Genomic DNA, 24508 nt, shown 5'->3' on the forward strand with positions numbered 1-24508 from the left:
TAAACAGACAGCTTTTGCTAATTAAGAACTGTTTGGGCTTCGGGTGCTCTAAAGATCCCAGGTGGCCCCTTATCCACCACCTCTGGCTGCAGCTGGGCTCTGGATCCCCCCCTTTATTTCTCATGCTAAAAGTTTTCCTCCCTGCAGCCTGTTTGCTGGAGCGCACAGATTCTCTCCTCCTCCTAAGCAGGGGGTGGGCAGGTCTAACTACATTAAATATACAAACATACCGTGCTCCCTCTCTGCTCCACCAAGGGCTGGCGTGGGCATCGGTGGCCCATCAGCAGCAAAATCTGAGCGAAGGCTGCCCAAAGGGCTGGGGGAAGGGTGAAAACAGCAGCGGCAGCAGCAGCAGCAAATAAACCGAGCAGCCAAACCGCCCCGTAGGAAAGGGGAGAGGAGCAAGCAGGAGAGCCCAGGGAGGCTGTGCATTTTGTGCCTCTTTACGGGAGCTTTCTGCAGCCCTTACGCATCTCTTGCAAGTATATGTGCATCGGTGTCCCAGGGAAGAGCATCCTTCTAGGGGCAAGAGCTGGAAATCAGTCAGAAGAGAAAAGAAACAAACAAACAAACCACCGGCTATTACCTCTTCCCAGAGGCAGGTGAGAGGGAGAGAGAGAAAGGAGTTTAGGGGAATGAAGCTGGAGGATCCAGAGACTCAGAGAGGAAAAGTTGCCCTGACGGGAGACTCTGCGTACTAGAGCTCTGCTCCACAATGGGATTTCTCGTCTCTAAAGGAAACCTCCTCCTCCTGCTGTGTGCCAGCGTCTTCCCCGGTAAGTTTGAGAAAGCTTTTCTACCCCTGCTCTGCTGCTCTTTAGCTCTTTTCTCCCTTATCCCTCTCAAAGATACGCTGCGAAGACCGGTCCCTGTCAACAAGGAATTTCCCCCACTCCTGCATCCTCCCGTCCCATCATTGTGGGTCCCCTAAACACCAGCCTCCGCCGAGCAATGCTTTGCTTTTATTTTCCCCTCCTTGCCTGATTTGATGGGGAAAGGGTTAAAGCCGCGGTGGGGAAGGGGACAGGATGGAGAATACAGGCAGGGGCTCAGCATCCTGCTTCTTGCTTGGGTTTTTCTTCCCTGGGTGAAGTGTGTTAATGTGTCTCCGGGCTACAGCTCTGGCTGGGGAGAGCACAGCCAGCGCTCAGCTAATGCTTCCCTTTGTATAATCCAGGGCAGCTAAAGACTAAGTAGGAGCCATATTCCACGAGGGATGCGGGGAGAGCCCCCGGCTCCCTCTCCCCACCGGCCGTGGTGGAGGATGCGTCTGCGTGCAGCTGGCCCAGGAGCGCAGCTCCCCCGGCAGCCCCCTGGAAGAAGGGTGGCTTTAATTTTTAATAACCAACAGGCACTTCCGATGGTTCCTGTAGCGTACATGCAGGGTCAGGGCTGGTCCTTGCAGCCTCCAACTTTTAAAGTCATTAATGAGGGAAACTGCACTCTTGTTATCCAATTTGTGCTCTCCCTCGTCCTCTTTCTCACCCCTCGTTTTTGTGAAAGACCGGCTATAAAGGTTATTTTGAAGAGCTGGATTTCACTCTGCCTTTTTTTTTGTGATGCATTTGATGCCAGGGTTTTTGTGTAAATCTGATCCAAAATCCCTATCTCCCTGCAGAAGGCTGCTTTTTCCTTTTTGTCTTGCCCTTCTAGCATCCCTCTTTCCTGCTTGCAGACTTCAGTGCTAGAAACTTGCCGCAAAGTGGCCATAAAAATTAGACCATAATCAAGGGACAATGGCTCAGGTGGCATTTTTCAAATGGTTTTAGTGATGGCCCCACTTTCTGCAGACCAAACCTGCTCTGCAATGGAAACCCTACACTGGGAATTGGCCAACGGTGGGTGAACAGAGTGAGAAATACATGGCGATGCCTGGGCTAGCGGGAAGGCAAGTCACCAGGGTGGCATCACCCTCCAGGGTGGCATCATCCCTACTTGCCCATCGCTGGGTTTAGCCCGAGGGTCCCCCCCTGGAGAAAACTCCAGCTATGTGGGCACTTGGACCTGCAGACATTTCACGTCGCCGTGCCCCGTGCCTTCCCCGCAGCCTTCGGCCACGTGGAAACCCGAGCCCACGCGGAAGAGCGTCTCCTGAAGAAACTCTTCTCCGGTTATAACAAGTGGTCCCGGCCCGTCGCCAACATTTCCGATGTGGTCCTCGTCCGCTTCGGCTTGTCCATTGCCCAGCTCATCGATGTTGTAAGTGCAACCTATTTGTGCAACAAGTGGACAAGATTAACCGGGTCGGGGCTTGAGGAGAGGCTCCTGGTGCATGTGGGGTTTTACAGGCTGATCCAGGGTCAGGTTTGGAAGACTTTGCTCTCAGCAGAGAAGGGTTTTCACGCAGACAGCTCTGCTGGAACGAGGGATGACTCATGTGAGTAGCTGGTCATCAAAGTGGATCCCTTATTCTTCATCTAGTACAGGCAAAAATCCCAAATTCCTTATCAAAACGTGTGGGACTGATCACAGCAGGGCAGTGGAGCAACTGGTATAAATGCCAGAGAGTCCTGGCTAAGGAAAAAAACAATAGCTGATTTGGAATTTGAGCCATAATTATTACAACTAATTTGCACAAGCTAATAAGAATAGTGGTTTACTCATTTCTGGAAGACAGTTTGCCTGAAGAGCTTTCTGCAAATGAAAGTTTTGAGTGATTTTAGCTACTCTGGCAGATATTAACAAGAAAATTGTTTCTGAATGTTTGCTCAAATAGAAGTTACATGTGTGCAAACTGCACATGCCATGTACAAAACAGAGTGGTTTGCACTCTAGACTGATGCGCACTGAAATGGTATTTAAAGGATTACTCTATCACGGTGTGTTGGGGTCAAGTGTTGAATCCAACGGAGATCCCTGCAGGGCTGCAGATGTTAAGCACACACACAGGCTTTCTAGCTTGTGCAGATCTTGCTCCCGCATGCTTCTCTCTCCTGTCCCTGTTTGCATGCAACATTTCCCAGGACAGCGCGTTTGTGTAGAGGCAAAGCTCTTGAACAAGTATTGTCCTTGCTTTTGGAGGCTCTCTGTCACTTTTACTGTACTTGTGTGGCAGACTACAAGGGGTGATAATGGAAAGTGTAATGCAGCTTAAAGACAAGACTGGTGTGGGACAGTCATAACAGATGACCCTCCACAACGTTTTATATTTTGAGATAAGGGGGTTGAGATGCAGAGGAAACAGAGCCAAGGTGGTGCAGGAGGTGGGCAATCAAAGACACTAGTTGCTGGAGAGTTGCGTCTCCTTGTGCACAAGCCATCAGCTCTCAGCTTTGCTGCACAGAAATGGTCTTCCATTCCCCGCCTCTCTCTTACGTCAGCCTGAGGGATCCAGGGCTGTTTGCAGTTGCTAATGTTGAAGTTGTACGGTTCTCATCTGAATAATTGATAAGACTAAAGATGAGACATTAGTGACTGTGGAGGCATGAAAGAGATTTTCCATTATGCAGCTGCTGAATTGTGGAAGAGGGGGGATCGATACACCTGCTTCATAGTGCTTTTCCCAGTTTACTTAAGAAGAATTAATCTTCTTAAAATCATGTCAGTGGTTAGAAGTGCAACTAGCAGGCAGTTCTGTGCCAGGGCCGGTGGGTAGAGCTGGAGGAGAGCTCTCATCCCCTCCTACCCCAGTCTGTGTGGTTGGGACTGGTGAGACCCCTTGCCACCGCTGCAGCACTTCAGCTGTCTCTCCCCCTTCCCTACAGTGACACTTTTTTGGTGCAAACCCTGCTGCAATTGTTAGACCCGATGTTCAGCTCCCAACGACAAGAAGTCTGAAAGAGAAATCAGAGCCGTATTCAAACCCCAGCTCCTGCTGACAAAAGCTGGGGGCGGGGGAACAAAAATCAATGTGGAACTTGACATCCCTGCATGTCCTTACCTCAACCTGGCGTGCTGAGGGTTTTCTGAACCCAGGAAAAAGTGGTAAGGGATCGAGCACGTGTCTAGGAGCAGCCACTGAGAAACACACTTGGACTCCTAAAGCCGTGTCTCTGCAGGACCTTGAGCGCTGTGTTCACCTTGAGAAAAGAGGCCAGGCAGCGCAACACCATCCTCAGCTGCAGAATCCCCCCGTGTCCTCCGGGCTGGCTCTGTGCAGGAGAAAAAGGCAGTCAGTCATTAGCACATTGCAACCCTCCCTACGAGATAAACCCGTGGGATTAGAGTCATGCTTCACTTGGGTCAGGAGGATGGCAGAGCCCTCAGGTGTGGTGAGGGGCAGGAGGTTCCACCAAGGGTCTGCACCCAGCCTGGCAGGAAAATTCCAGTAAAGGGTAGCACCTGCGACACTGGGATCCCCAGTGCAGAGGCCGTGGTGGAGACCCTCAGATGCTTGAATTGCAAAGTGGTAAGAGAAGCAGATGCTCGAGGACTGGTGCAGCCCAAGGGATGGCAGCCTCCTCCAGTGGCATTCCTCATCTCCCAACAGCACCCAAGAAAGTAGCTGGATATTTTCCCTTTCTTTGTTGCTCATTTGAATGTTTTTTGTATTCCTCCTTCCTCCATGTGCTTCTGGTCCCTAACCCCGGATGAGGGTATCTCTGATCAGGTTTTACACTTGGTGCCACAACAGTAGTGAGGAGGCTCAGCAAGGGGGAGGCACAGCCCCTCCCCGAATCTCCAGGCTTTTAATGTTCAGAATTAATCCTGAACTGCCACAAGAGCCAGATTAATGACGAGCAGTTTCCTTCCAAATTAGCCCTGTCAATTGAGCTGGTGTTGATGCCAACCAAAGAGGGAGAAAAGAAACAAACCCACAAACAAGCTCTGAGCTCTGGTGCGACACTTAAATCAGACCAGCACTGGGCTCTGCCCCACATAATTCATCTTAGTTATTTACATAGGGGTTCTAATAAGCATGCAAAGCAAGCAGCAAGCAGTAATTAATACTACTACAGTGCTGCCAGTATTATATCTGCCTTACATTATTTAAAAGTATATAGATATATAGTTCTACCTTTCCATACTGCTTGTACTTAGAGTTGGGAAAAAGTCTACCAACTGACAGCATGGGTATACACCAGGCTGTCCAATGCTTACGTGTCAGCACAGTAGCTTGGGTTTATTCAGAAATCCCAATCCATAGTGCTCTAAGTTCATGTATTTGGTAGAAGGAGAAAGACTGCTGAGCTTCATGTTCCCAGAACTGTGTTCACGGATAATGTTTCAGAGTAGAAGTATTAAACACTACTTGCAGATGAAGCTGAGCATTGTAATCCATGCACACATGTGTGAGTAAGGAGATACATATCCATCACTCCCCTTCCTTCGGTGCTCGGGTCAAAGCTGTGGAGCAATTTCCTCTGCCTGGCCCCATCGTCCTAGGCTGAATCCATCAGCACGGAGGAAAATCCCAATAAATTCAAGTCTGTCTGCTCACAAGATTGCCTAGGTGCAGGCTCAGCTGTTCAGTGGTATCAGGCAGCTGTGCCCTGTCCCATGTTAAATTACAGAAACATCTGCTTTTTATTTCCAAGATGGAACTTACATTTATTGCAGAGGTGACTTATAATTAGAGAAATGAAGTACAATTAAGAGAAATTTAATTACTTCCTTGGGCCACTTCATCTGCTTCTGTAACCAATATCTGATCTTGCATTTCAGGATGAGAAAAATCAAATGATGACCACGAACGTGTGGGTGAAGCAGGTGGGTGCACCAAAATATGTGCTTTTCTATGTTCCTTTTCAGTTTTGCAATCTGAACTCTCCCAGCTTTGTAATAACTGCCTCGTTTTTGGCAGGAGTGGCATGACTACAAGCTACGTTGGGACCCCCAGGAATATGAAAACGTCACATCCATCCGAATCCCCTCGGAGCTCATCTGGAGACCAGATATTGTCCTCTACAACAAGTGAGTGTGAGCACTGTGGCCAGAAGGCAAACCCCTCCTTGCAAATTTTCTCTGCCCGTGGTGTTAAGGTGCTTCTTGCAATTATTCCTCCTTATTTTGTTCTCTGTGGTTGAATTCCATGTAGATTCTTATAACATCTGTTCCTGAGGTGCCTTAAATGACATGACTAACATTCATCACAAGGGCTTTGTTCTCCTAATGATCCTTTGTCTGGACAGCAAGTTTTGTTGGGGGATGCCAGGTACTGTTTTCTCTTCACATGTCAGATACACAATTAAGCTGGATTTGAGCTTTCAGTCCTCCTCATTTCACCAAGGAGCTCTCCCCTAATTCATCACCATCAACTGGAAAAGCCAATTACCGAGAATGGGCTTAAATAAGGAAAATATGCTGAAACATGTTAGACTTGTGTGTCTACAAATACAGGTTTCAGGTCAGCCTAATACCATTCTAGAATTATTCTTAAATAGGTATTTGGTCCTGACCCTGAATGCTTGAAAACTGTCTCTTGCATGCACACCTCCTAGGGAGCAGGTTGTTTTCTTTCTTTTCTTTGGAGCCTGTTGATATTCTTAGAAAGACTGTCCAAGTGCCAAGACTGGTTTCTCCTTGGCTTATCATACCGGAGCTCTCCAGTCTCCTAGGTTGTAGCATATCCCAGTCTCTCTCCCCAGCACAGGCTCTAGAGACAACATTTGCTGCAAGCATCAAACCAAAATATCTTTCTATGTGACTAACACTCAGACAAAACACTCACAACAGCAGCCAGGCTCATTTTTAATAAACTGTTGCCTGGTTCTAGTTTGATACGATTTTGCTTTTGTTTTTTAAAAAAAAATAAATGGCTGAAGGAGGAACCTGTCCAGGGGATTGTGAGCTTTGGAGACTATGGAAATTGTTATCTTTCCCATTAGCTTGTCTCTGAACCTCAGTGGTGTGGTGTGATTGCAAACCTCTTGGAAATCACTGCATCCTCACATAGCACCTTTCAGAGATTAGACCAATGGAAATGACTAATTCGTAGACACTTGGACCTTCCCATCCTACAGGGACACACTCTGAGCATGAATATTATATTACAAGTGCCTCACATTGCAGCCAAGAAAGGTGTTGACAGCTTCCACTGGAAAAAAAATGAATGCCCTTGTCCTTGTCATTGCTTAATTAATGACAGTGTTAAGGATGACTATTTTTGGAGCTTCTGGTGGTTTTTGTGGTGTACTGTAGTGCCAAAGCAAATAGCGCTACACAAATCTACATTGTCCATGGGACCTTTGTGCTTTAAACCATCCATTTGCTGGAGCTTCTGGTACACAAGAGCCTGATGTGTCATCTCTGCATCTGCTCCCTTGGCTCACCACGCTCACTACGGTTGATGAGCGTGGTCCATGCAAGGAGGATCCTAGCACTAACGAAGGAGGCCTTGGTATCCTTTTGTGCTCTAGATATTTTGGGACTTTATGCCGAAAGCAGCCCCAGAGGTCAGTGGGCACGCAGACCTCTCAGCTGGGTAGCCTTTGGCTTCTGCCCCTCTGTCCTCATGTCCTTGTTCACTGCCGCTGTCACTTGAGCAACTATGGGGACTTGAGGGAGCCGTTGCCTACCTGCTGGCCACAGCAGCTATTCCAGAAAGTCCTCCTTAACCTCTTCTGGGGTGCGAGTCTTTCAGCCTTGCCCACCTTATTGCTTGACTCAGTCTGACTTGCAGGGAGGTAGGGCAGATAGCCAGTCTAACTGTACTGGTGACCTGCTACCGTGCAGGGAGATCTAGTGCCCCAGCTCCCTAAATCCAAGCTACTTCTCTCCCTTTATCCATAGTGACCATTAATAATCATGCATTCTTCTGTTGGTCGTCATGAGTCTATCATGCATTTTTAATTGGTTACTTTATCCATAAATTAAACATGGATGTAGGCGCCAACCATCAGCCAGTCAGTAATGGTTTTCCATTAATTCTATACCTCTTAACAGCTATATTTGCCCATGCTTTTTCATACAGTCTTATGTAAACTCTTTTCTGCCCTGGGATATATTTCTCTCTTCTACCTAACTTCCTATCATCAAACACATCTGAAGCTGCAGTCAGTATCTTAGCTGCACTGCTCTAACAATCAGGTTTCATGTTTTTTAGGGATTGCAGGGCAAATGCAATGCATGCAAGGCAAAACCTGTAGCATGATGGGACACCGAGATGAGGCTCTTCTGCATGGCAGCTCACCAACTGCATAACCAGGCAGTGCTTCTCCTTGCAGGCATCTCAGCTAGAAATGTCTCAGAAGGAAAGGCTTTGCAAAGATAGCGACTAGTCATGAGTGATCTAACTAGTGATCTAACTAGCTAACAAGGATCCCCTCCCATATTTTACATATATATAATATAAATATATATTGTTTAGAGGGAATTTAAAGTAGATGCATGTAATTCTGGGTCCCTAAGAGCAAGAGAATGTGTGCAGAGACCTTGGTGGAAGAGAGAGAGCGGCCACATTTGCCTTTGCACTGTTCAGGCTTTTTAATGTGAGCTATTTATTGCTTATCACATGATCTGGCAGAAGTACAGCATTTTTGTTTGGGATGGTAACCTTTGGAAAAGAGATTTTCTGGGCAGGAGATTATACGAAGGCCTCTTCTGTTTTCATCTTGGGGTATATATAGAAATGGTGAAATTTAAATTGATTTGAGATTTACATCTTTAAGGAAACCTAACCCCTTGTTGTGAGGTTATTCTCATATCTAAGCTCATTTTTGTCAAAACCTTCCATTTATCCACTCTAGAGGCCCAAATTAAATCAGTAAACTCAGCTGGTTTGGCCTAGAGAGTATATGTAGTTGTCAACATTCATAAGGAATCTAAAACCAAATTAATATCCTACAGGGAAATTAATATGCTGTTGAATTTTCAGTCTTGATGAGATAAGTTCCAAGACTCTGTAAATAGTTTCTACTAGATGTGACAAAACATATGTATAACAGAGGAATATGAGTTAATAGTGAAGTGACAAAGCCTCTTCTTCTCTGCCAACAAGGCCAGCTGTTGCTTATCTGAGCCTGTAAAGGCTCTTCAGATACCACCAAATCATTTCTAAATTAATTATCTAATCCTTTGCATTGACTTATTTTCCCATTCATGAATGGATTTTAAGCACATTTTAGTTTTCCTTTCTATATTTAAAGTAAAAAAAGAAAAATATTTTTTTGTCTAATCAGGAAATAAGCTCTTGGAGCTGCATTTTGACTTTTTTTTTTTTTTTTTTTTTTTTTTTTTTTTTGCTTCTCCACCACTGTGTTGAGGCATTTGGACCCTGTGCAACATAGAAACTCCAGAGGAGAAAACCCTGAAAGAGCAGGTTTGCAGCCAGGTGCTCCAGCTGCTGAAGGCTGTCCAGAGGAGTGCAAGACCATGTCCTTGAGCCTAATGGATGGGCAGGGAACTTGAAGCGTGAGCTTCACTGGCTAGTTTTCAACTGGATATTCATGATAGCATCATAGCATTTGTCTTCTCTAGCCTGATGGTTGTAAAACCTGGGAAGAAGCTACTGGGAACATTCAGACTTCAAAATTTTCTTTTTTTCTCAGTATTTTCTGATGTTAGCTGTTCCAAAAACTAATCCCTGCCTTAGCCTTGATAGTCACAAAAAAAAAAAAAAAAGAATGAAAGACAAGATCATACATGAAGGAAATTCAAATACAAATTTCTGTAATTAGGAGTAGGAAATATCTTGAGGAATTCACCCAGTGGTAATATGGACACAAAGGATTACTGGACTGGGTTAGAAGATCATCTGGCAGCCGGCTTTTGAAAATCATGAGAAAGCAAAGAATTCTTTTGAACTGAATTATAGCAGCTTGTTCTTTTGAACTATACTGTGACATTTGCAACCAGTGAGACTTCTGGAGTAACACTGGTTTCCTGACTCATCCCAAAGCTGTTTGGAGGAGAAATACCAAAAGATGCCCCCTAGTCTAACCTTTAAAATATTGGAAATGTTCTTGACATTTTTCTTTGTGTGTGTATGTGTGTACTTGCACAGATCTTGTCATTTTTGCACCAGATTGTACTTATAATAGGCCCATAGTTGCTACTTCACGCTTAAGATTTCCTGATTCTTCTGGGAGTTTAAATGACTATGTTTCTGGAGAGGAAATATATCTCTAGATTTCTTTGAGGTTTGCTGCCAAGCTCTATCCAGAAATACAGGAATGGATAGAAAGAAATCTATAAGAGGGATCTCTCTCATGGGCTGGCACTGTCTTAGCATCCAAAGACTTCTGCCACTATGCTAAGAACAGAGCTAGAGTTTTGCCTCCAAAGTGCTGATGAGGATGCTTTGCAAAGGGAAGAATTGAAAGAAAATGCATAAATTCAGCACTGTTAGAGCCTTCTGAGAAACTTGTGCTTATTTCTTCGGTGTAGCACAGCCATTTCTGAGACAGATGACTAATTTACTAAGGAACAATCAAAATATCAGTTACCACTGATTTCTAAACATCTGAAGCAAGGAAAAGCTGGGATGTGACCTAAAGAAGTACACATCAGTGCACAGACACCTCCATCTATCTACCCAAAATGTTTTGTACCCAAGTTGCCAAGACCTTGGAGATATTTAAAACCCAACTGGACAAGGTCCTGATCCTCTTGTAGCTGACCCTGCTTTGAGCAGGGAGTCTGGACTAGTCATGTCCAGGGGTCCCTTCCAACCTGTGAATTTGTAGTTACCATTTTGGTGGCACAAACCAATTTTTAAATAAAATATTCTCTGATTTTCTTTTGGAGAGTATTTTAATCTGAACATTGCAGAAGCATCTCTTTAATGTCTACCAAAGGGGTACATTCTTTAAAGGGGTCTTAAAAGTCCAATTTGTCTTAGTTACTGCTGTTCAATGAAAAATGTTTTAAATAAAGACATTCTAGCTGTATCCGTATATGTATATAGCTAATTTTCAGGCTTTTAAAGCTCTGTTTGGATTTAAATTGTATCATCAGAAATTAAAATAAATGTATGCCTCATTTACATGCATTCTGAAAACATTTAATTTTGTGAGATGATGTATCTCCCAACTGCAGGGAAAATAGAAACTGGCAAAAAAAAAAAAAAATCTCCATCAGCAGAGCTTTTTAATGAAATACAGTTGGTGGCTGCCAGTAAAACAATGCCATTCTTGAACCCTTATAAACTTAGAAGAGTTTAGAAGAGCAGCCTTTATTCTCGAAATGAGGAATCAAAGGCTGCAGAACACAGCAGCACTATTTCCCTTGTCAAAGGAATAAGCAACCATCTTCTTTCTTTACTGGTGTACGCTGTTGTATTTGACATGAAAATATAACAGCTCCAGTACTTTATTACTGACAGATTTTTAGAGCTGTCAGGTCAGGGTAATCTGGAGAGCCTGATTATCTTAATTCTCATGGTTTTGTTGTGATGTTTAACTTGTGCTCACTCCATCTTCCAAATGGTTTTTCATGACGACTGTCACAATACAGTGGTCTAGACTGAACGAGATGAAAATGTGCTACCACCATAAAGGGATGACTGCAGATTTTCTCTGTCCCACTGTGTCAGATCTCCCATCTTTCTGTCTAAGGAAATATTCACATTATAGAGTCAGGGCTGTCAGCACAACTTAGCCAGGAGTGGGTTTTCCCACAGCAGAGCTTTCCACAATAAAACAGGGTTTCCCCGATCTCCTACCTGCAGACTTCATTTGCAGTCGGTTGTCTCACCTTCATCCCTTGGAGGAGATCGGGGAAGAGCTTTGGAAGACCATCAACAGCCAGGTGACCTTGTTTGCTCCCTCTCTTATGTCAAGAGGAGCAGAATGAAAACCTCACCCAGGATGAAGACATCTCTCTAGGTTCACCCCACATCGGCAGGGTGCCTGCAAGCGTAGCTTCCAATCCAGTAAGCGTATGCTTGAAGGTCCAGTGTGGTAAGCTTGAGGAAGGAGGCAAAAATGTATGTATGCACAAAGGGTTAAGATGACTGCAAACACTATCTTTGCATGCTATAGCTGGCTTGGATACAGTCTATGTCTGTACAACAGCAAGGCTAATCTACCTGCTTACAAATTGCTCAAATATCTCTACGTTGAATGGCAATGGGAAGTTCACACTTGCCCAGTAAAGTCCAGAATTACTTCACAGCCCTGTTAGGTTGGTAAGCAGGAGGATCCCAGGATTTTTTATTGCTGCTCAGAGTCATTAGCTGACTCTCAAAGGCAAGACACTGTTCTGCTGCTGGTTTCACTCCTGTCATGGCACTGCAGGCAAAATCCAGCTTACAAGGGAGTACCGGTGTTATTTGTAACAGCGTGTGAGCCAAAGAGGACCCAGGATGAGGCCTGGTTTGTTAGGCAAGCAATTAAAAAATATCTTCCTCATCAAAGAAGCAGATCGTTTATGGAAATAATTGACACAAGAGATCTGCAGCATCACATTGCAGAAGAGAGCTATGTGGCTAGTCACACAAAGACTGCAAAACTGCCAGACAAGACATTTCTGGGAATGAAACACAATTATTATTGTTCCTGGATGAATTTTTAGGAAGAGTTTCATGCCCTTTTCCAAGTTTTTAAAAGAAAAAACACACACCTGTGTTATTTACCTAGCCACTAACATGTTGCTCCACCTAAGAAGGGAAACACTAGTAGGTGCTCCCTTTTCTGTAACATGAGTTGAACTGTAAACATATTTTTCCATTAATGAATGGTTTAATCATGCCTCAGAGATCTCATTAAATGCAGAACTGGATTCCAAATTCCTACTGAGATTTAGAAAGAAAACCACCAAGAACAGTAAACACTGGACTGTCACTTGTTGTGCATGTTTCATGTCTCAATCTGGCTTTACAGTGCAGGCAAAACTCAGGAGAAAAAGACAGTTTTCATCCAAAGCAAGTGGTCCTGGAATATAAATTAGATTTAAGAAAGAAGAGGTAAGAAAGGAGTTGGGAGGATGGTACAATGGCATTGCTCGGTTTTATTTGCATCTGAGTAAAACACAATGGTGGTTTTGCCTTAATCCCTTTTGAGAGCAGTCTGGGTTTGTGCATATTTTTAGCTTTCCTGTCTTTAAAAAAAAAAGGACATTTTAAAGCTTTAGAAAAAGTCCGGTTCAGAGGTCAAAAAGCACTGGGTCCTTTTGTGTTCTTTTGTTTTTCCAAAATCTGCCACAAAGAGCAAAGGCTTTCCATTATAGAAACAAAGAAGAGTTTAGTAAAAACCCTGGTTCTCCACCACACAGTAATTCTGAGTTTATTTTCCCATTCATTCAACCGACCTAGAAAATCATCTCAAAAGACAAAGATCTGGGCTGTGATCCTGGGGCTCAGGGGCATGTGCCATCTCTGCCCAGATATCGTGTTAGCCAAGACAGCTCACTGAGGGCCGCATCCTGCCACTGTTTCCCAAAATGAGCAATACAACACCAGTCTCAGTGGAAACCAGTGTGGTCATGGACTGACGAGGATGCTTTACAGGGCAAAACAAAATACCAGAAGGTCTTTTTCTTTTTTTTTTTTTTCCCCTTTGCATATGAATTAATGGATGATCTCCTAAAGAAATAAATTTAGGGAAGTTCCTCCACCTTCAGCAGCTGGAGGGGCCCCGCCGGATCGTCCCTGCACTGTTTATCTTGCTGCTGGTGAGGAAGAGGAGAGGTGTGACCCCCGCGCACCCCGTCCCTGTATAGCTGCTGTCACGGCACATCTGAGCACTGAAGCAGCAGAGCAGGGCCAAGGGAGTTTGCCAATTGCTGGGAAAGTGGCTGCAGGCTGGATCGGCTCCAGCCGGGAGGGCTGGGCGGGAGCAGAGAGCTTTCTATCTATATCAGCCTGAATAATTCATCTCAAGTTTTTAGCAGAAGCTCTCCCTCCCCTGCTCAACCTCCCTTTTGTTTAGCAGCGTTGCTGTTTGCAGTTCAGCATCGCACGACAGGCTTCTTCCTCTGTATCCCCGAGTTCTGCAGCGGCTCAAGCCGGGTGTGTAAGATGGTCCTCAATTCCCTCCCTGCTCTTTGGATGCTCTTTTCTCTATTCCTGGAGCTAGACTTGAGGGCATTGCTCTACAGATTCCACGTGCTGGTTTTGGTTGGGATTTCAACCTCTCAGGCATTTGCTCGTGATGAAAAAAATTGCGGCTCTATCCAAACCTCACCCACATTTTAAGGCTGCTTGAACCAGGGTGTTTGATCCGGGTTGTGACTGTCCAAGGATACCAAAATCCTCTGTCCACAAGTAGAAATCAAAGAGGAGAGAGGGGGTTTGAAGTTTCAGCCAGTCACTGCCCAAAGGGGCTGCAGATGTAGGGCCTTGGCTCATTTTCAGGCGAAGGTGTGATCTTGTGATTCAAACACCCAGTCTCCATCACAACGATTATTCGAACAAGGAGATATGTCACCTGTGCAGCTCTCAACGCTTCACTTTTTCCCCTTTGTGTAAGCTAACGCAGGCTGCAGGTCCTGCAGACGCTGCCCGGAGAAAGGATGCTGCTGTAGAGAAGGTACCTGTGGACTTGGCCCCAGAAATGGAATTTAAGCGTCACCGTCCACGTGTCCTCCTCACCAAGAGCAGGGGAGGAACAGCCCTTTTTGATGGCATAGCCACACAGGGCATTAATTACCTGCTGCGCTAGTTGAATCTCTTAATGAGCTAATTCCTTTCGGTGGCCTCCGCACACCGGGGCAAGGGGCAGGTTCCGTGTTTAATGTGCAGTAGCGGAGGTGTGGGGGTGAGGAAGGAGCGGAGCTGTGGCTGGGGATGCTGAGGCAGGGGGAAGGACAGGGCTGTCTCCAGGGCTGGGGATCCCATTCCCAGTGTTTCTCAGTCTCCCTCCTTTCTCCAACACTATTACAGCTTGAGTGTGGCGTTCCCCCGTGGTCTTTCTTCCCCCAAATCCTCAGTGCACTCATTTGTCCTGTTGCCTTTTTGGATCTCCCTCACTTGTATCCCAGTGACAAGCTGGAAGCAGCTGGTGTCATGGGTGCACGGCACGGTGCTGTGGGAAATCAGTGCGCTGATCAGCTGAGAAAAGCGGATCCAAACCAAAAAAAAATGCTGTTTATGCAATAGCTTTTTCGCTGGCTGAAAAATGGCTTTCTGATATAAAATCCTAGGTTGTTATCTGTGTATCTTATACCAGCACACAGACCCCAGTTGAGAGTCCCTGTAAGAAGACACCGTAAAAGACAGCTCTCTTCCTGACTGGGAAATCAAGAGATTAACTTTCATTATTCCTATTAATAGGATGTTCTTGCTGTTTTTCATGTAAGAGACTGAATGATTACCCAACACTGTTTCATTTATAGCAGCTGTCACAATTAATTCTGCAGAGCCCACAGCCACACTACCTGATAGTGGTTCCTCCCACCTCTCTGAAGCAAACTCAACCCTTTCCAGGGCATTCATGAGACACCTTTGAGGAAAACTTGCGTACGTTCACCTCAAGGACGTGAATTCGGCAAGTTGAGGGCTGACATTTGCATGCAAATCCAATGCTTGCATAAGCCAACAGAGTTCAAAACCCACTGGATGGAGTGGATGGATCCCGTGTTTGCACATGATGTGCCTCTTGCATCTCTCAGGTGCCCCGAGTGCATTTTTGGAAGCCAGGTGCTAAATATCCTGTTTCTTTAACAGAGCTGAGATGTCCCGGAGAAGCCTTAGTCTTTTTTTATCTTCTATCTCTCCCTAGTGCTGATGGTGACTTTGCAGTCACCCACCTGACCAAGGCCCACCTATTCTATGATGGGAGAATTAAATGGATGCCACCTGCTATCTACAAAAGCTCCTGCAGCATCGATGTTACCTTCTTCCCCTTTGACCAGCAAAACTGCACGATGAAGTTTGGCTCCTGGACCTATGACAAAGCCAAGATAGACTTGGTGAGCATGCACAGTCATGTGGACCAGCTGGACTACTGGGAGAGCGGGGAATGGGTCATCATCAACGCTGTGGGCAATTACAACAGCAAGAAATACGAATGCTGCACAGAGATCTACCCCGATATAACTTACTCCTTCATTATCCGGAGGCTGCCACTGTTCTACACAATCAATCTGATCATCCCCTGCCTGCTGATCTCCTGCCTGACTGTCCTGGTCTTCTACCTGCCCTCCGAGTGTGGAGAGAAGATAACCTTGTGCATCTCCGTGCTGCTGTCCCTCACTGTGTTCCTGCTGCTTATCACAGAGATCATCCCATCTACCTCCTTGGTCATCCCTCTGATTGGAGAGTATCTTCTCTTCACCATGATATTTGTTACCTTGTCTATCATCATCACCGTCTTTGTGCTCAACGTGCACCATCGTTCCCCGCGTACCCACACGATGCCTGACTGGGTGAGGAGGATCTTCCTTGACATAGTCCCACGTCTCCTTTTCATGAAACGTCCCTCTGCGGTGAAAGACAATTGCAAGAAGCTCATCGAATCCATGCACAAAATAACCAATACACCGAGGCTTTGGTCCGAGATCGACGTGGAACCCAACTTCACTACCTCGTCTTCGCCCAGCCCCCAGAGTAACGAGCCGTCACCCACATCTTCCTTCTGTGCCCACCTCGAGGAGCCAGCCAAGCCTCAGCCGATCTGCAAGTCCCCTTCTGGGCAGTACTCTGTGCTGCACCCAGAGCCTGTACAGGTGACCTGCTCCTCTCCACAACCCTCATGCCACCCCCTGAGCGACACCCAGACCACGTCCATCCTGAAAGGCAGATCACTAAGTGTTCAGCAGATGTACAGCCCCAATAAGGCAGAAGAAGGGAGTATCCGCTGTAGGTCCCGGAGCATCCAGTATTGCTACCTGCAAGAGGACTCTTCCCAGACCAATGGCCAATCCACTGGCTCTCCAGCATCCCAGCGGTGCCACCTAAATGAAAAGCAGCCCCAGCACAAGCCCCCTCCGTGCAAGTGTAAATGCAAAAAGAGCGAGGCAGCTGGCATGCCAGCTCAAGGAAGCAAGACTCACAGCGCCAAAGAGCAGCATCTTGTGTTGATGTCCCCAGCCCTGAAGCTGGCAGTGGAAGGGGTTCACTACATTGCAGACCACCTGCGAGCAGAAGACGCGGATTTCTCAGTAAGTATCCTAACTTAGCCTGCTCGCCTTGGGTAAGTCAAAAATGAGCTGCCAAGGAAGCCCCACCAAACCTGGGGGCTATACAGAGAGTACAAGTGCTGATGCAGGCTCAGCCATTCCTGATGTTGTGGCTTTTGAACACATTAACCACTATAAGCTGGAGAGTTTGTCCTTGGGGTCTTGGCAGGCATGTGGGCCAAGGGGGTAGCACAACCAAACCATGCTCAGAGCTGCTCTAGCACAACGAGATTCTCCAGCAGAAAATAGGAGTAAAGTTGTTGTTAGGTAGGAAGGAAGCAGCTAAGATTGTGAAAGGGACCCAAAAAGCAGTCATGTGGTGGGAACGTAGAAGACATTCTTTATAGAGAAGCCTCTGACAGATGGGGAATTCACATTCTCTGTTTTTTATTAAGCATTGACTCTGGCTACTGAGCCTAGGAAAGCAAATTCCCCAAATAGGTTGTGGATGTGGGAAGCGCGTAGTAGCGTGGGGACATTGCAGGGTATGTTTAGCTCTGCGTGATGTGATTCCTCGTTAGTGAACTTCCACTGGAGCAGTTGGCTCTGTGCGGGAAGGTTGGTGGACAGACAAATTTCACACTTGCTCGGAAGGGGTAAATATGGCTACAAATAGAGAAGGAAAGTAGAGGCTGAAATAATTTCTTTTAATGGAGGTGGTGATGCATGTACAAATGCCACATCCTTTCACACCTCTTGTAGCTCTTCCCCTGCAATACTATGGATGCGGTGTGCTAGCTAATTATGGCCACAATGAAGGAAGCCACAAGATAACCTGAAGTTAGTGTTCTTACTGAAGAAAAGTCTTACCTGGCTTTTCCTAGAGGGATCTGTCAGCAAAAGGTACTTTTTCAGCTGTGCTTACAGTTTGATTTTCTCAAGATTTAGAGTCAGTGCAAGTCATAGTGCTTTTATGCAAGACTTCCTGGGCATGAAGAGTGTCTTTATATTTGCATTTTTCACAGCACTGAGCACTTAGCAGCAGCAACAAAAGATTAAGTGCTACTGTCCATTTATATACTCTTTGGTACCATAGTTTGAGAGGCCCCTGTTCTTTAATGTATTTCACTTCACAAGATCCCTTTGAGGAAGTAACTGTTTATTCCTCATGTTGAGAAGCAAAAGCCAAAATACGGAGATGAAGTGACATGACCAAGGTCACAGAACAAATCTGTGTCAGAGATGGGCTGTGAATCCCCATCTTCATTAGTTGACAGCCCAGCACTTTTTGCCAGGCTAAAGCACTTCACAAGTACATAGGACTGCAGAAATTAAACTCTGCTCTCTCCTCCTAGCAATAGCTGCAAGTAAACCCATGGAAGTCAGTTGATTTTAACTCACTTATTTCCCCATGGTGCAGATGAAAGACTATTACACCAATAATGCTTCCCATTTCAACTGAGTCTCATTCTGCTAAGCTTGTTGGTATCATCAAGAACTGAGTCAATGAATATCTTGGGTTCTTCCCTTCTAAACCATGACTGCAACTTTCTTTAAAATGAAAACAGTCTTCAGAAGCCACAAATTTTCTTCTTATACCTCCCACTACTCTTCCCTCTTGAAAAGAAGCGATTATCCTGAGGAGAAAGCTATTTACAGCACTAAATATCAAAAGCAGAAGAAAAGGAGCAGTTTTGAGGGCTCTGACCAGACCTCCTGCCAGCCCAGCCTGCAAGCAAAGGCACCAGGAAAACATCCAACAACGAGCGGAGGAGGGTCCCCCCCAGGACCACCGATGCCCCAGGCTCCCCATAAAGAGCCTGCAAACCTGCCCGCGGTTCTCTGCTCTTTCACGGCAGTTGTGGTCGGCACGGTAGGCAGAGGTTGGGTTTTCAGATTTGGGGGAATAATTGCTGACCCCAGTCTGAGGCTATACTGTTTGCTTTTTCTGGATCCAAGTAATGTCAAGTGGGAAAGCACATTTTTTCTCCCGGTGGAAATGACAAAGAAGGAGACATGATCTTTTGGAATTGAAATTTAGAGTAAGGAGCAGAACTGATCTAATAAAATGAGAATTTATTGGGGAAAAAAATCAGTACTCAGAAGTTTGCTTTCATCTCAAGATCAAATTGTGGCATTTCTTCATGGAAGTCTTCAACAAATCTATCAGCAGGCACCTCTGATGCAGCTGCAGCCCCTGGGACACAGCTCGCTGTCTCTGGGGTGATATTTTCAGAGACATGCACCTTCCCAGAATGAGAACAGAGCTTCTTTTGAAGTTTCTGTCTTTTTTCTAAAGCACCATTGCCACGGGGGCAGTGCTTCTAAATTAAAAGTAAATAGCTTGTTTAATTAAGTGCTTCAGCAAAGAGAAAATGGGAAATGCAAGAGGCAGTTGTTTGTTACAAAAAGATATCTACAAACAATACAAACACAATGGTACACTGGGGAAAATGCAAGACCAAATCGTCCCAGCATATGATAGAAATGCCATTAGAAATTAATTACAGACTGAGAAGCAAAACAAGTTGCTTGTCACACACGAGCCAAAATAACCAGACACCAACAGCACCGTCTGGAAAGCCTTGGTGTCCTCATGCCTGTGTGCATCTCTGGACTGCTCTAATAAGAAGACTTTGAAGACAGCCTAAAAATAAAATGGGAGAGAATGTAGCCGAGGGGGAGGAAGCACGGGATAATCTCACTGGTTTATTTTTAACAAAGTACAATAAAACCACCCGGGACTGCTCTAATCTGTGTTGCAGGCTCTGGGTCCTTGGGATTCGATGTCACCAAGGCACCCCAACCCACCATGCAGACCCTGGGGCAGGATGCCCTGTTCCCACTGCTCAGACCTGCAAGGAGCTGGACCAGGGAAGAGCTGCAGATTTCCTTACTTTTGGGGAATTTGGGGGGTGAGGGAGTCAGCTGGTCCCTGCCCCTGATCTTTTCCCAAAAATAGTTTTGAGCGAGCTTCTTAAAAACTAATCAAAATACAGCTCACGAGTTGGGGTGGCAGATGTTGACAGCTGCATAGATGTTGTCAGAGAGGCCTCTGCGGATCATGCTCCACGTGAGGTGCTGGACCACAGGGAAATGCTACAGTGCTGTCAGAAAACAAAACAAAACAAAAAATCCAGATAATTTCCTTTTCCTCCTCCTCTTTTTTTTTCATTGTCTCTCCAAAATTTCCAATTTCACCCTTCTGTGCTCTCGGTCTGGAGCTGGATATTGGTTTTGCAAACACCTGATGTACTCCCGGCCATCATTTTCAAGATGGGCTCAGTATTTATGCATACGCCATTACATCTGAAAGCAAATTTCTGTAGAACTTTACAAGTTGTTCCTCTTCTCCCATTTGCTCCTTCTTTTCTTAAAGAGAAACTCATCTAATTTCTTTTCTTTGCGTGACCTAGCACTTACTTTTACTAGCACAAATACTCAAAAAAGCTTATTTTTCCAGGATGGGGCACTATTTACTCAATCCAGCTTTCCAGTTGGACATCAGATCGTAAATTGCAGATTTTCTTTACACGTTGGTTGCATCATGAGACACTAATGCCATAAATACAATCACCCAGAGCTTGCTTAGCTGCCCTTCTCATGAGGGATTTTAAGCATCAGAGACTCGCTCCAACTCTCAGCAAGTGATGAATAGACCAGAAAACATGTATAGCAAAGGGGAGTTATCCACCGAGACTTTATCCTTGGGATGAGACAATGCCTTTTGATTTCAAGGGACACTATTTCTTTTACTCACCCTAATTATAGATGGATGTGCTAGGGGCTGTACAATCAGAAAACAGCATGGTTTCCCCCAGGGAGTTGACAAGCTTCAGGACGAACCTCTATTTGTTTACTTCTGCCCATTGAACAGTAAAGACCTGCTTACCTTGGTGCTATTTTTAAAGGGAATAAAATTATCCATTGCATGAAAATATTTAACCGATTCTTACGCTCTTGAAAAGGTTCAGGTATTCCTGAAATTTAAGATGCTTTGTTCAGAGAACAAATTATGGGAAAACATGATATGCTCTCCAGTGCGTGCCTCATTTCCCAATTTACAAAGCTGCTTACTGAGCCAAGGAGCTGGAGCAATACCAGATGATTTAAAGGCCTAACCAAGCAGTCCACATGGCAAATAATGAGAGGCGTAGTTAAAGAGCTCCCTTTGCTGGCGTTGCTTCAGCTGAACGTTGTCTGCGTTGAGGCACAGAGTGACGACAGGTACTTTGCAAATACCTTGGAAGATTGATGATCAGTTTGTGAAGGGTTCAGCACTCCAAAATGAGGTAAATGCACATACCTTACCTGCAAGGAATAATTCTCTTGGCTTAATAAAATGTCACAGCATTGGCCGCGGAAGCCTGGATTGTATATTCTCTCCCTCTGACACATCATGATTTCTCTGTACCACCCACAAGGTGTAAGATAAAATTTAGTGGTGCATCCATGACTGGTAAAGAAAGAGAAGACTCAAGGTGAGTTTACAGAGTCACTGTGTTGTGCTCAGAGCTTGTTTGTTTGGTGCTTGGCAGATCATAATATTTTAGGACCTGAAGTTGCCACTATACCTGTGAAACATCATCTGCTGCAAATGGCTATTTCACCAATACTTGGATTGCTTCCTTTACCAAAATTAATTTTCAGTATAATCAGCAAATCCTTAAAAAAAAAAAAAAAAATCAAGCCAGGTCTCCTACCAATTGTGTTTTAGCTCACACCTAGTATTTTGGGCTACTCCCTTATTATTCTCTCTGTTTAAAACAAACCTAGGATCTGTGAATGAAAAGGCCTGTATCCTTAGAGTTACATTATTATTGCACTGTGCTTTTCATTCATGCTACAGCCCAATGTACAGGGCAGCTTTGGGCACGGTGAAGCCACTGTTTGCTCAGGGTCACAGACTGGTAGGTGCAGTAAAGCAGCCCCAGCAAAGCGCAGCCTTGGCTTTGCTGTCTCCTTCTCCTTACAACACACTATGGGCTTGCTGCAATCACGGCCACCAAAGAGGTTTGAGCTAGCTCCTGCTGAGATGTTTTCCCTAAAGAGCAAGGCAGCGTGCCAAATTTCAGCCCTTGGGTCTATTAATCACCAAGTGGTATATTGTAGGAAATTATAATTGGTACAGCCGTATCAAATAAAACTTTGCCATCTGATCAGTCTTCTTCTGGGAAAGAAATTAATAACAGCAATGTAATAAAAGAGGTTTTCATATGTATGTGGTTTCTTACTTAATGAAATAGCCATTTACAATTCTTTCCTGATGGTATTAATAAGTACCAGACTTCCCCAGAGAGGAATTGCTGGAAAGCCTTCCCCAGCAAGACAAAAGTGGGGAAAAAGCAGGGTGAGGAAGACCATTTCTTCTATTTGCTGGTTAGCTTTCAATGCTTACTCACCCAGAGCTGTAAATCCCTTTGCAGAGAGTTTGGCTTCGTTAATCTGTAAGCAAATCTGTTTACAAGCATGGGGAAATGAGTAATTTCTTCCCCCCCGCCCCCCCGCTTGAATCACAGCCTCATTTACACACCCAATTACAGCTGTTGCTCATGGAAAATAGGATAGTGAGTGTGCAGATGGGCTTAATTATCCACGGGCGTATGGCATCCCTGGGGAGCTGTGAAACGGGTTTGCAATTGCACATGCACACCCACGCAGTCTGGGAATCTGTCTCCCACATCAGTGATTGATAGAATAAATCTTTGCTATCGTGTAGGACCACTAAATGTACGTGAGACCTTCCTCTCCTATCTCTGGACTTAAATGAAAATATCCTGGTTTGGAATAAAGCACTAATAGTCTTCATAAGTTCTAATCTCAAATAAACGTTAATAACTGGCCTTTCACCTCTGTGTTCCCAGGTGAAGGAAGACTGGAAGTACGTTGCAATGGTCATTGACAGGATCTTCCTTTGGATGTTCATCATTGTGTGTTTGCTGGGAACTGTTGGTCTCTTCCTCCCACCGTGGCTGGCAGGAATGATCTAAATATAGCCCCAGAAGGAAGAAAGTATATCCCACTCTATGGATTTTAGTTCACCTGGAAGGAGAGGAGCAGAGAAATGGAGGCAGCCCTTTGAATAATTTACTGCGTGCCCACGCTTGAGTTGCTCCAGAGCTTTCTGGGAATACTTTCCGAGGTTGCGCCGTTTTGCCAAGCCATTTTCATCTCCTCCATCTAATTTAGGGGAAAAGTTCTTATTAAAGTCTGTACATAGCATGGTGGCATTCATTGGCATATACTCAGCAATGTAAGAACACGAGCTCGTTCCCTAAAGCAGCACATAAAGAGGCTTCGCATCTACAATCCAGCCCCTGGCAAATTAGCTCCAGTTGTCTTCAGAGGTCTCAGCGTGCCCTGCCTAGTAATTTTGCCCTGTCAAGCTGAAGTGGTTCAGGACCGTGTGTCCCTGTATGAGTCATTTTATAAATAAAGTTCCAGATTTGGGATACCTGTGCAGGATGTGGTCTGTGGTCAGCTGGTAAAGACGGACAGACTGGAGAGGCTGAAAGAATTGCTCGAGGCAGCTCAGCCCCATTGGGACCGACAGTGATCATTAGCACAGCAGTTGCAGTCTTTGTATTGACAGATTTTACTTTGGCCAATGCCTTTTAGAAGCCATGGGGACCATAGCTGAGTGAGCATCATGCAAATGAAGGGAGGATTTGGGGTTAAGATTCAGACCGTGTTGGTAGCACTTTGGTGTGCTTTCCAAGGAAATTTCCTAGATCCAGGTTATGGCCGCTGCAAAATAGCAGAGGGTCACCCTGAGCTGTAAAACTCTTGCTGTAGGTGGGGAAGGTATTTAGACATGGGGAAGCCACAAAAGAAATCCAGGACGGTGTGTTAGCATAATAAGGAAACGTGCCATTATCCGGGGAAACCTGAACAGGACACACAGCCGCGCTTGGGAATTCAGAATGGCACTTTGCAGAAATTACAGGTATTATGGCCTTAAATTTGGCCAGTTATTTCAGCAGCTGTTCTCTTCCCAGCTCTATCCAAACTAAACCGACCGTTTTGCATATCTGGTCCTTGCTTTGGGACCTGCAGCAAGAAGGCAGGGACAGGCACCACCGGCCAGAGGGAGGGAGGGACGTTGGAGCCGTGTCCTGCTGCAGGGACACATCGGTGCACAACGGCACGTGTGGGTGAAAGGCTGGAAGACAGAGGGCAAGTGTGGGCTTCAGCTAGCGTCTGCCTGTTCTCTGTATGCATTTACAACTGCAGGAGAATGGACCAGACCAGAACAGACCGTAAGTCTGTCCAGCTCGGCATCCCCTCTGGTTGGTACTTACAAACCCACCATTCCCATCCTCATTGCTGGGTGCCGGGGGGGGAACAGCACAGCAGCACCCAGCCCAGTGTCTCCCTGCTTACACCAGAGTTCTCATAGGCACAAGGGTTTATAAACATTTTACCGCAGTGTGCAAGGAAAGGCAGACATAACCTAAAAATACAGGCTTCCCCCGGGACCTGCCATGACTGCATGACTCAAAGCCCAGGCTGGCAGCTGAGGGGCTCCAGGCTTCACCCACCATCTCCTCCGCACCCCACCGCTGGGATCAGCATGCACAAGACTGTCTGGCCACTGCAAACTTTACCTCTCGGCAGCTCTGGGTAACCC

At 45.6% G+C, this 24508-nt stretch overlaps 1 protein-coding gene across 1 annotated transcript; it reads left to right on the forward strand.

Annotated features, from left to right (window-relative positions):
* Positions 1-138: 138 nt before the first annotated feature.
* On the forward strand, positions 139-23330 carry CHRNA4 (cholinergic receptor nicotinic alpha 4 subunit). The gene is made up of 6 exons (XM_009912613.2): positions 139-776; positions 2048-2199; positions 5605-5649; positions 5744-5853; positions 15540-16920; positions 22743-23330. Exons 1-6 carry the CDS (start codon positions 716-718, stop codon positions 22866-22868), a joined length of 1875 nt encoding a protein of 624 aa, XP_009910915.2. The 5' UTR covers positions 139-715; the 3' UTR covers positions 22869-23330.
* Positions 23331-24508: the final 1178 nt, after the last annotated feature.

Source organism: Haliaeetus albicilla, chromosome 2 (assembly GCF_947461875.1).
Source record: "Haliaeetus albicilla chromosome 2, bHalAlb1.1, whole genome shotgun sequence".
NCBI lineage: Eukaryota > Metazoa > Chordata > Aves > Accipitriformes > Accipitridae > Haliaeetus > Haliaeetus albicilla.